Here is a 12,140-nt window from a genome sequence, read left to right on the forward strand (position 1 = left end):
TTACTTAAAGTTGTGACCAAAACTGGAGAAACAACCAATAACTTGATAATAGTGGCAAGTTATATAGCTTTACTGTACAATTTCCAGCTTTTCGATTAAATTCAGTATAATATTTTGATATGTATGCATTTGAAGTTTAAAAACATTTTAATACAAGCAAAATTACTTACAAACTTTACTTAACTAACTTTACTTACTAAAAATACTAACTTTACTTAACATACTTTACTTACTTGACTTGCACTGAAAATCCTTTACCTAATTTGATGTTTCTGGTTATAAATGTAGACAAATTACTCTAGTTATGCTATATTGTCACCAAATCTAAGCTTGACCCAAGCATATGCATGTTTTTGAGTGAAAAAAAAACACAATTTGTGTATAAGTAACATACCTTAATTTTTTTTTAATGACCAAAATTTCAACATTTATGAGAAAAAAAGAAACAATTAATGACTGATAATGAATAGCTAAACCAGTCTTTTGAACCAGTTTACTGAATTCATTCAGATCATATGAGTTAATTTGCACGTTCCCATACTTGCAAGTCACAAAACAAGGAGAAAGATTAAGAAAATAATTTGTTATTGGTTTTCTGGCATAAAATGATCAGGTGGGACATCTAGTCTATAAATGGGAGGTTCAAAATGCCATGGCCTGCTCATATATCCACTAAATACTAGGGCTGCACAATTCATCGAAATTAAATCACAAAGTCAATAAATCGAGATTAGGCAGAAGCAGCGATTGTCATGCATATCATTCAATGCAGCTGAATAAACAGAAAATTAAACAGCTTTCATTGATTTAACGTGACTAATAAACACACGACGGGTTCTTATTATTATAATTTTCATCTTAATAAAGTATATCTATAATGAAATGCTAATCGACATAGCCTTTATCACTGCTTGGAATACAATGAAATATTGTGTGCCTTAATTATTCAGTTTAAGAAGCCACATCATCTCACAGAAGGATTTATTTCAAACACTCGACCAACAAATTTTGAGTTCAAATGTTATTTAATGTTGTATTTTCACGTGCTCTCAGATGAAGCAGCATTTAATACACAGAGCCATAGTTCACTGAGAAGATGAGAAAACAGCTGTCATTATCACGATAACGATTTCGTAATCCTACAATTATATCGTCTGCAAATATGAACGCGATTTCGCATAGCTTTTCAGAGAACTATGGCTCTGTGTAGTAAATGCTGCTCCACCTGAAAACAGATGATGGAGATTTACTACTAATCACAGAACTGGCTTTACTGACTAAATGTGCATGACAATCATGATTAATCGCGTTCGATTAATCGTGCAGCCCCACCGCCAAAAAAAACAAAAAACCAACACACAAGTGCAGACTCTTCTAACGTTCTCACCAGTAGCGAAACTTGGATCCGAGGGTGAAGTACTGCAGGAAGAGGTTTCTCTCCGGAGGAACGGGCCGCTCCAGTCTGAAGAACGTGTGATGCTCCACGCAGGCCTTCCATAAGTTCTTACAAGCTCTGTAGCTCATCATGTTGAAACCCAATAAAGATTCTCTGTTCTCAGCCTGTGAAGCACATTACGAAAAAAAAGAGAAAACAAGAAAAAATGGTTTGTTGAGCTCAGAGTAGATTTGAGCAAATGAACTATTTAAGCATGTAACGGATTCAGTTTTTAGTACAAATAACAATTTAGCAATTTGTATTTTTGATACAACAGTAAAATATTTGATTTCAAATTTAAAACTTTAAATATCAATTAAATTGTAGTTTTCTGTTATTTCACAAGTAAACAGCAGGTAACAATGAACATAATTAGACACAATAATCAATTAAAGAGAGATTAAATGAAACACAAATCTTAACAAATGCATAATTTTGTACATACCAGTTCTTTTCTTAGTTGTATAAAAAACTGTTTAGATTTAAAAGATATTTTTACAATTTTCAACCTGAAATACAAAAAAAAAGAGAGGGAAGGGGACATAAAAGATTAAACAAATTCGCATCCACAAGCTGTCAGTTGTGTTTATTTCAATGAAATTCCCCATATAAGGTCTAAGGAGAAATCCACAGCTAAAATGACACTCACCATGGAAAGTGGTTGACTCGTACCCTGTCCTTATAGACGGAGATGCCGGCAGACAAAACTCCGACGTAAATCTCTGTGTTACAGTGGTCCTGAAATCATCAAGAGTTGGAAACCATAAGGATGCAGAAAGAAAAAAACATTTTGTTTCAAAGGGTGCTTAAACTTTTGGTTCACTTAAGAAGGGATGCTTATACTGGTGACTGTTTCAGTATCTACCAATAATGCTAGATGGATTGAACCGTTAAAAGATACAACAGTATAACGGCTGAACAGATACCTAAAACAACAAACTAGCGATGTACGAAAATACTACCACTGCTTTCTACTTCAAACTTTCACATTATTTTTTTTTTTCATTTCTTTTTAATTAAATGTAAACTTTACTAGCAATTTAATTACCAGTAAAATTAAAAAAAAAAAAAAAAAAAAAGGAACCAAAAATTATTCAGACACTTTGGCCTGACCATGTTTTGCTACAGAAGAAGTACACTGATTTATTAGGCCTACATCACAAAAAAACAAACACTAAAAACAAACAAAATCAAAGCATCAAAACACTAAAAACCAACAAAACTAAAAACTAACAAAAGACAAAAAAACTAACAAAACAGAACAAAAATCAACATTTAAAAACACTGAAAAATACAAGAAAAAAAAATATAACACAAATCTAAATAAGGAAAAACATGAAAGAAAACAAGGTTCCATCCCTAGTTTTAACCAAAATCAGACATCATCAAGCCTCTTGTTTTTAGTATATAGTAGTAAACATTTGAATTGGATCAAAAAAGTTAATAAAAGTTGTCCTAAGCCAATTGCCCATTTTGTTTTGAGGTTTTAGGACAACTCTGATTAAAGGTTTTGATCCACTTGAAACAGGAGGGGCAGACGGTGGGGTAAGATGGGCCAGTCACTCACCCGAGCATAGTGCAATTCCACACCATACAGCTCCAGCGTCCGTGCAGCATTCAAGTAGTTAAACTCGGACTGAGCTGGTGTGAGTCCACTGCATAAGAGAGAGAGAGACTCAATCTCACAGATCCACAAACAATGAACCGCCTTGTTCCACAAATCTGTCCGTGTGTGTGTGTGAGTTTGTGTGTGTGTGTGTGCTCAGCTGTGACCCTTTGTTCCTCAGTCTCCGCTGACACTCGGTTAAATATAAGGATCTTTAACACACTGGAGGATTTCATGGACATGTCTGCGGTCTCTTACTTGTGCTCTTGGTGAAGTTTGGCGACCTCTTTCTCAAAGTCCTGTGGTGGGTTGGGGATGAAGCTGTACTCGGAGAGGTACCCAGGCAAATGTTCGGAGTGACTGTGGTCCCCCAGCTCAGCTGAAACACAAAACAGCCCAAAAATCCATGTGTGCATGTCTGTCAGCGTGAGACATGGGGCACAATGTGTCCTTCACCCTTTCAAAGAGTCAGACTTCCAGTTTCCTCAAGATCTAAGTGAGCAGACTGACTCATTCGCTCTACTGCAAACTCAACAGAAATTATACTGAAAACTGTGAACTTTCTTAAAATATTTTGAAAGTTATTCCCAAACCCCCCCACAAAATTTAATTTTTGATGATACTGACAAAGTTGATAATTTATATAAACATTTTTTAATTCTGTTACATAAAACTTACAATAAATACTAATAATTAATATATTAATCTAACATGAATTATATATATAAAAAATAATACTTAAAATAAGGTTTTATGTACATTTATCTTAACATTATAATTTTAAGCATACATTTTTTTTCTTAATTTAAAAAAAAAAAAAAAGAAAATCTTATATGTCCCTGCGACTTCTTTTTTTGGTTTGATTTTTTAGAGAATTTGCACAAAACTGTTTAATGTTTCAAACCATAATATTGAGACTTTATTTAGTGTTTTATCTCAATTTTCTCAATTTATCTAAAAAAAAAACACTAAAAATTTTATCACAAGTACATTTATCTTAACCTTATAACTTAAAGCATTAAACAATCTGACACCATTTTCTCAAACATTTACTTGAGGCTTTTAGTTTTTTTTCTTTCTTTTTTTTGATAAAACTGCCCAAAATAGTTTTTAACGCTTCAAATTATGATGTTGAGATAAATCGACTTTATTTATTTTTAATGTTTCATCTCAATATTGTACAGCGGTAATTTTGTTTAATTTTGGTCATTTAAAAAAAATCCACAAAGACTTTTATGTTGCAAGAACATTTATCTGAACATTATACTGTAAATTGAAGCATTAAACAGTTATAAAATTTTTACCAAAAAATTAAACACTAAAATTAAAGCTGCAAGTATATTTATCTTGACATTATCATTTGTATCATTAAATAATATGGTGCGATTTTCTCAAAACAGAAAAAAATAAAAAAATAAAAAAACAGTTGTACAGTAAGTACTTTTATCTTAACACTTTAACTTGAAGAATTAAAGAATAAGACAGATATGCATTTAGAAATTTAATTAAACCTTGTAATTAAATTATTTGTATTGTTATTTTAGTTTGTTTTTTTTAAAGTCCGCACTAAATAGGTAATCAAAAACTTGGAAATCTATGCAGAAATAGGTTTGCACAACAAAACAACAACAAAATAAAAATAAAAGTTAAAGCCAAGCATTAATACAAAATTATACAACAGCCAAACCCTAACAAAAATAGGAAACTTATGCAACAAGTTATACCATTCCATAATGATCAAATATGAAGCTACTAGTAAAACACACCAGCTGTGGTGAGTGTAACATGACCGGTTACCACAACAGATTGGTAATTATGTAATAAATCTGCACTGGACACATTTTTCAGCCTTATTACTGGAAATGGGTCAGTCAGGGACAGGAAAGAGACAAAAGGCAGATCTTGGCCTATCTGGCAAAGTGTAGAGCTTTTGTTCATCCTGTGAGGATGGTTATATCACCAACCAAACAAAACACACAGGTCAGAGAGTTTAAAATCAGTTCCTCAAAACCTGCTTCATTCAAACCGATGTGTAAACAATCAGCGGTGGCAAGCACGTACTTAGGATAATGCATTAATTTACAGCATTAACATTTAAAAAAAAAAACACCCGATTAACAGAAAACCTCATTACAGATTCCTCATGTTTATTTGCTATTACCATGCTTTTTAGACATTGGCATTGAAAACCCACAGGACCACTAATTGTTAGTGCATAAATAAGCTTTAATACTTACCCTGAACAGCATAAGAAGCCAGAAGAACTGCAGTATTTTGTGGGCAAGGAAGTCTAGCAGAGAAACAGGAAGTAAAGTGTTATATGACATTTACTTTTGGAGGGAAAATAAATAGGTTTTAATAAATAAATTGTATAAGCTCACCTGCCGCTCAGAATATCCTGCTTCAGTTGCAAAAAGTACAGATACCTGCAACAAATAAACATCACAAACAAAATGATTGTTAGATCCGTAATAAGCATACAGACAGAAAAAATGTGTTATTTTGTACTATTTACACAGGTATAAGTTATGTAAATATATAATATAATATACTTAGAATTGTGCAAATCTTGGTAGCAACTGATTACATGTAATCTGAATTACATAATCAGATGTCAAAAATGTAGTCCATGTAATTATATTATTTACATTTTACATTTATGCATTTGGCAAACGCTTTTATCCAAAGCGGCTTACAGTGCTTTCAGGCTACACATTTGTTTTTGATCAGTATGTATTATGTATATTATGTTTTTTAATACTCATTATTAGATTACAATTACTTTTTAATGGATTACATGATTTTAAAGTTTTTAAACAATGGCTGTAAATTATTTAAAAAAAATATATAATAAACAGAGAAAATATTTATAACCTGGAAGACTTTGTCAATTTCACTGCTCTTGTCAAATTGATAAATAATTGTTTATGTGACACAGGTATTCCCAAATATTTTTGCTAGTCAAACCCATCTGACCTTAAATGTACTCATATTTAAAGTTAATTAGTATTTCAGTAATTTAACAACACATTTGCATGTTCTCTCATGCCAGTTAATGGTCTTTTTTAAGGTATAAATCAAGATAGGTCAAAAATAATAGAAGTAAACCAAAAGTAATATACATGACATAAAATGAGTGATCCAGATTACACTAGTGACTATAACTTTTATTATGTAATTTGTAATCAGTAACAGACTACAATTTGTCAGTAATAGACCCAGGACAGCATATGTGCAAAAACATTATTAAAAAATAAAAAATAAACTATACCTTGTGTACTCTTCTTGTAGTTTACTAGGGTCGCATACAAAAAACTTCACTCTAAACCTCAGATTATGTGGAGATGGCCCTAAAAATGAAAAATAATTACTGTCAGAACATTTTATTCTGATACTTCAAAACAAACACTTTCAAATTATTTTTTTTTTTTAAAACAAGACCTACTTTTGAGCTGTTTTCTAATAGGTTTGTTTGGGTCCAGCCACCTCTGAAACACAAGGTCACAACCAAATTTAGGACACTTTTTACTCAACATTTTCAGGATGAACACACAAACTGCTAAAAATATCAGCTCAGCAATGTGGAAGTCACCGAATCTGCTCGTCGAATCAAAACCAAACAACATAAACTGCATTGATTAAACATTCACCTCGTTTTACTATGAGCAGAAAAACTTTTAATCAGCATTTCAAATACGTGACATGAGAATTAACTTTCCTGTTTTACTGACACTGTGTGTGTAGGGACCAAAATAACTGCCAAACTGCTCACTATAAAAAATAGAAAAAGGTTCATGGGATAATATTTTTGTATCTTCTTATTGCTGTTATGCAAAAAATCTACATTTTCAGATTGACATATTGTGCTACTTGAAAGAAAAAGGGTTTATGGGTGATCTGTTGCCGATGGGGACAACTGAGTGACAGGTGAGCATCTACCTGGCTGTCAGAAGAGTCGTCTGCTAGTTGAAGGCCAAAATAGTCTTGCTCTGTTAGCTCCAAGTGTTTATACACTACGTCCAACAAGACCTGCCCCTGATCTTGCTTCTACAAGAGACAGAACGTGTTTTGATATCAGTTCTGGACTGTTAAAAACAAAAGAAAGCACACAGAATAAAAACACAAGAAAACATGTTAAAACATAAAAAACTCAAGACAAAACACAAAGCTAAAGCTATGGTAAAACACAAAACAAAAACCTAAACCTAAAATAAAAACCCAAAGCAAACCAGAACAAACCAAAGCAAAAACCAGAACAAATCAAACCAAAATAAACCAATACAAAACGAAAATCAGAGAAAAAGAATCAAACTAAAACAAAACTTAAACTAAACAAAACAAAACAAAAAAACGGAAAACAAAACTTAATCTCAACAAACAAAAAAACAAAGCAAAACAAACAAAGCAGAACTACCAGAAAAAAAAACTACTGTATTTTTCGCTATAAGTCGCACCTGAGTATAAGTCGCATCAGTCCAAAAATACTTCACGACGAGGAAAAAAAAACATATATAAGTCACACTGGATTATAAGTCGCATTTATTTAGAACCAAGAACCAAGAGAAAACATTACCGTCTCCAGCCTCGAGAGGGCGCTCTATGTCTTCAGTGTAGACTACAGGAGCACTGTAGTCTCGCTGTAGTCTCCAGCGCCCTCTCGAGGCTGGAGACGGTAATGTTTTCTGTTAGTTCATTTCTCTCGGTTCATGTCAACACCATGTTTAAGTATATTAAGTACATTTTAAACAACATGTTTCTTAATAGAATTCAGATACAAATACAGTATTTCCACTATTTTTTATGTTTGTGTGCAAAATACAGTAAAACAAACTTACTGTATTACCAAATAAAAACTTATAAAAAGCTTGTACAAAAACCTCTGAATTTGAGGCAGTTTTAATAGACAAACGTTTCCAAGCTAGCTTAACCATTCAACCCAGATCATCTGTGTAACATGAATGATCATGACAGCAATGGCCTCAGGACACGCTTCTGTCCAACCCAGGAATGTGAAGCATCTGCCCGAAACAGCCACTGTGAGCTGCATGCGCAAAACCAACCCCAGCCGCCACATCCTATCACTCCAGTCAGCCTCTATTGTACCTCACAGACGGCTGGTCTCCTGTGGTGATTCTTACCGACCTGCCATTTAGCAGACATTTTTCATCCAAACCAATTTATTGCACACTTAACGGCAGCACTGCAACGGAGGAGTGAAACGCTGATACAGCAAAAGTCAGACATCAGTTACTTTGCGGTTTCTGGGTCACCTCTACCTAGAATTGAACTTGTAACCTCCGGAAGATCATTATCCACCCAACTCTACCATGTGCTCACAGTTTTTGACAGAATGGTTCAGTGAGAAATACAAGTCCTGTCAGCATTTTCACACGTTGTTCGAAATCTGTAAGATTTGCTTTCTTCTGTGGAACACGGATGAAGATAATTTGCTGAATGTTCAAGATGCTCTTTACTTTCAATGGGAAAAACGGCTTAAATTTCGGTCCATTTGTATGACTTAATGGGGTCATAGGATGCAAATTCAAGTTTTCCTTTGTCTTTGGAGTGTTAAAAGCTGTTCATGCAAGTTATTTATCCGTAAAGTTGCAAAGACTAAACTCTCAAACCGCCTCAAACACATCAGCCAGCCAGAAAAACTAAATGGCCGATGTCGATATTTGCAAAATGCCAAATATCGGCCAATATTTCGGTCTTGGCGATATATCGGTCGACCACTAAATTAAACTTTTTTTTTCTCATGTAGTATTGTCACTGCCGCCGCCATGTCATTGGAGACACTGTGTGTTTCCAAATATGGTAAGGGGCGTAGGACACACTTGAGGTATTCAGCCAATCACAACGTACTGTATAGCTGGCCAATCAGTGCACACCTCGCTTTTCAGAACGATGAGCTTTGTAAAAATCAACACATTTCAGAAAGGCAGGGCATACAGGAGAAACAATAATAAACATTTTATGGAAAAGGTTTTTTTTTATGTATTTTTTTATTATTATTATTAACTGCGTGAACACATTGCACTACACCAAATACTTTTTTTTTTGGCAATGTCACATGACCCCTTTAAAATATAGTGCACAAATCTTACGGAATACGGACAACTTTTAATGTTGCTCTTTGGACGTTTTTGGTAATTGACAGCAAACATTTTGGTTAGTTGGAAAAGAGCAGCTGAAAAATTCAGCAAAAGATCTTCATTCATTTTCCACAGAAGAAAGAAAATCAGCTTGGAAAGACGTACAAAATTTTTTTGATTAATAATTGCTGTGTTTTAAACTACGAGTCTGAAAGGAAAATGTGCATCATGTAGATTTTGTGTAAAGTTCTCAGAGATTTCAAGGTTATTCTGCTATAAGTTCTACAAGAGGTTTATGAAGAAAATGTAAACTGTGTAGATCTATTTACAAAGGTTATCAAGAATTTTAAAGCATTCCTTAAAGGCCTTTCTGAATCCTTAAAAAAAAATTCTGTAGGACTTCAGAGAAAGAAAATGTGGCTCTTCTCAACATCCAAAGAGTTGCAATGCAGCCGCTAAGAGTTTTTGATTGGTTTTTCGCATCTGGCTGGAAGACTTCTGAGTGGCTGTTAGATGGGCAGATGGTTTGTTATTGGGCAAATAAAGTCTAAATAAATCCACCCTGTGACCTTCAGTGTAAATCCAAGCTCTGATCACTTACAAAATAAAAAACACACTTCTCATGATATCCAAGAATGTAGCACAAACAGCACTGGAGTTTAAAACTAAACAAAAATACACAATTTTGAAGTTTTCTTTAGGAAAATAGCTAGTGCTGAGGGTGGATTAGCTTAATTAAAAAAAAACAGTTCAGCAAAAGTAAAAAATTTATTCATCTTCAGACAATCCAAGATATAGATGGCTTTGTTTCTTCATCGGAAAAAATTTGGAGAAATTTATCAATACATAACTTGCTCATCAATGGATCCTATACAGTGAATGGGTGCTGCCAGAATGAGAGTCCAAACAAGGATGATGGATTTGTTCCTTACAAACAGGCAGCTTTTCGATGGACTGGAGTGGTGTTTTTATCAGCTGTTTTGGCTCTCATTCTTTCTGACGGCACCCATTCACCGCAATGCTGAGCAAGTGTTGTAGAAACAAACTCATCTTCATCTTGGCCTGATGGTGAGTAGCCTACATTTTCAGCAAATCCTCACTTTTGGATGAACTATTCCTTCACAAACGTTACACATACATGAACTCACAGTATACTCACATTGGCTCTGAAGGTCTGTACTGTGTTGTCCAGCAGTAAAACGTTACACACCACCTGCGCGTGCTGTCTCTCTCTGGCCTCCTCCAACGCTCCCACATCGTAAGATCTGCCAGCAGGCAACCGGAAGCGTGCGGTCATTACGGTCCCCACTCAGTCTAACAAACACACAGAGGCTAAAGGTCACCAACATGCCTCACCTGACCACGGTAAACATTATAAAGCACACACTAGCCCATGTGATCCTACAGCAAACATCATTCACAAACATTCGGCTGTAGTCCACCTAAAAGTTCCTGTAAACAGCTATAAAGCGAGCAGGGAAAATGTTTAGAAGATTTCAGCTTTCAGGTTCTATTAGTAGAGACAGGAAAGCAAAAATTAAAACAAGGTACTTAGAAAATAGTCTTTCAATTGAAGAAACTCGTAAAGGAAATCGAGTTCAGGGCTGGTGTCAAGATAATTCGAATTCACAACTCACGAAAGGAAACTGCTTAATATATTTACTTTCACTGTGAGCTAAACTAATTCAGCTTCTAAAACTGCTGACATTCATCCTCTAATATTGAACTCTTTCATTCAAGGTTTTAGTGATACTAAACGCTCCTCAAAGCAAACAAGGTCATGTTCGGATAGATTCCTCAAGACAATCTGTCTACCAAAGAGTCCTTCAAAAGATACCTTGTTGAAAACCTATTTATATTAGAAAAGGTTGAGCAGTTTCAATCAGACACAGAAAGATGGAAGAATTTCTACATAGTAGAATGGTGTGAATCCTCCTGAACTCCTAGCAAAAAGAGACGTAGTGTTTTACAACCACGATATCCCACACCTAATTTAATTTCTTACTGATACTGATACCGACTGATTATACTTTAAGATCATGATTAACACTGTCGACGTATAAACGGCAAGAAAATAATGCAAAATATTATCCATGCTTACAATGTTCACTTTAATAATCAACAGTTGTAAACTGAAGCACTTTTCAAGAGGGTTAATTAACTAAAAACACATCTTATTCACATATAGTTAACCAGATAAATACACAATAAATGTAATATTACAATTTTCTTCTGCATAGTGTTCCTGTGGCTCAAGTGGTAGAGCATTGTGTTAGCAGTGCAAGGTTGTTGGTTCGATTCCCAAGGAACACGTTAGGTTAAAACTGTTAGCCTGAATGCACTGTAAGTCGCTTTGGATGAAAGCGTCTGCTAAATGCATACATTTTATTTAATATAATGTTGCAAACACACAAATGGACTTAAGCTAAGTTACATGCTAGTCAGAACATGCAAGTCATGTTATGAATGTGCACTTTTTGTAACAATGCACTAAACACATTTAATAAATAACGAATTAAAGACATAAAAGAGCATAAAAATGAACAATATGGCTATTAAATGTTGAGGTCTAAATTAATAGAAATTTTTATTTTACTTATTGATCCAACATAAACCTAAAGAAATTCAGAAAAAACATAACAAAATAATAATGCATATTATATTAGATTATATAGTGCTTCTCTAATGACATGCTTCAAATGTGTCAGCATCTATTTTGTGTACCAAACCTAGATTTAGAATATAAAAAAAGGTCAGTTACCGGATAACCCAAATTTGTTTTTCAGCCGAAATGAAAACATACATTTAGTTTTCTGTGTTTTGGTAAAACAAAATCAATTTTGGAGCATCACTAAAAACTGACTAACATGAATGAAGTTTACATGTCAATATATCCACTGAATCTAAGGGATATTATGGTCAAAAGAGAAAAACTAAAACTAAAAAAACTGTGTAAAAATGGACACTTAAATCTAAGTAATGGAAACTTTTTTGCCTCATGCAT

The 12,140-nt window shown here is 33.9% G+C and overlaps 1 protein-coding gene across 3 annotated transcripts in view; it reads right to left on the minus strand.

Moving 5' to 3' along the window:
• Positions 1–12,140, minus strand: part of LOC127988229 (tyrosine-protein phosphatase non-receptor type 4) — a 37,293-nt gene that overhangs the window by 20,042 nt on the left and 5,111 nt on the right. For all 3 annotated transcript variants that reach the window (XM_052590861.1, XM_052590859.1, XM_052590860.1), the window contains exons 2-12: positions 10,296–10,450; positions 6,981–7,088; positions 6,487–6,529; positions 6,313–6,391; positions 5,423–5,467; positions 5,279–5,331; positions 3,300–3,420; positions 3,003–3,090; positions 2,085–2,173; positions 1,881–1,944; positions 1,388–1,560 (exon numbers count right to left, since the gene is read on the minus strand). In XM_052590861.1, coding sequence (XP_052446821.1) covers positions 1,388–1,560; positions 1,881–1,944; positions 2,085–2,173; positions 3,003–3,090; positions 3,300–3,420; positions 5,279–5,331; positions 5,423–5,467; positions 6,313–6,391; positions 6,487–6,529; positions 6,981–7,088; positions 10,296–10,433 — 1,001 coding nt within the window. In that variant the 5' untranslated portion in view covers positions 10,434–10,450. The remainder of the gene's footprint in view (positions 1–1,387; positions 1,561–1,880; positions 1,945–2,084; positions 2,174–3,002; positions 3,091–3,299; positions 3,421–5,278; positions 5,332–5,422; positions 5,468–6,312; positions 6,392–6,486; positions 6,530–6,980; positions 7,089–10,295; positions 10,451–12,140) is intronic.

The sequence above is a fragment of the Carassius gibelio genome, chromosome B22 (genome assembly GCF_023724105.1).
Source record: "Carassius gibelio isolate Cgi1373 ecotype wild population from Czech Republic chromosome B22, carGib1.2-hapl.c, whole genome shotgun sequence".
In the NCBI taxonomy this organism is placed as follows: domain Eukaryota; kingdom Metazoa; phylum Chordata; class Actinopteri; order Cypriniformes; family Cyprinidae; genus Carassius; species Carassius gibelio.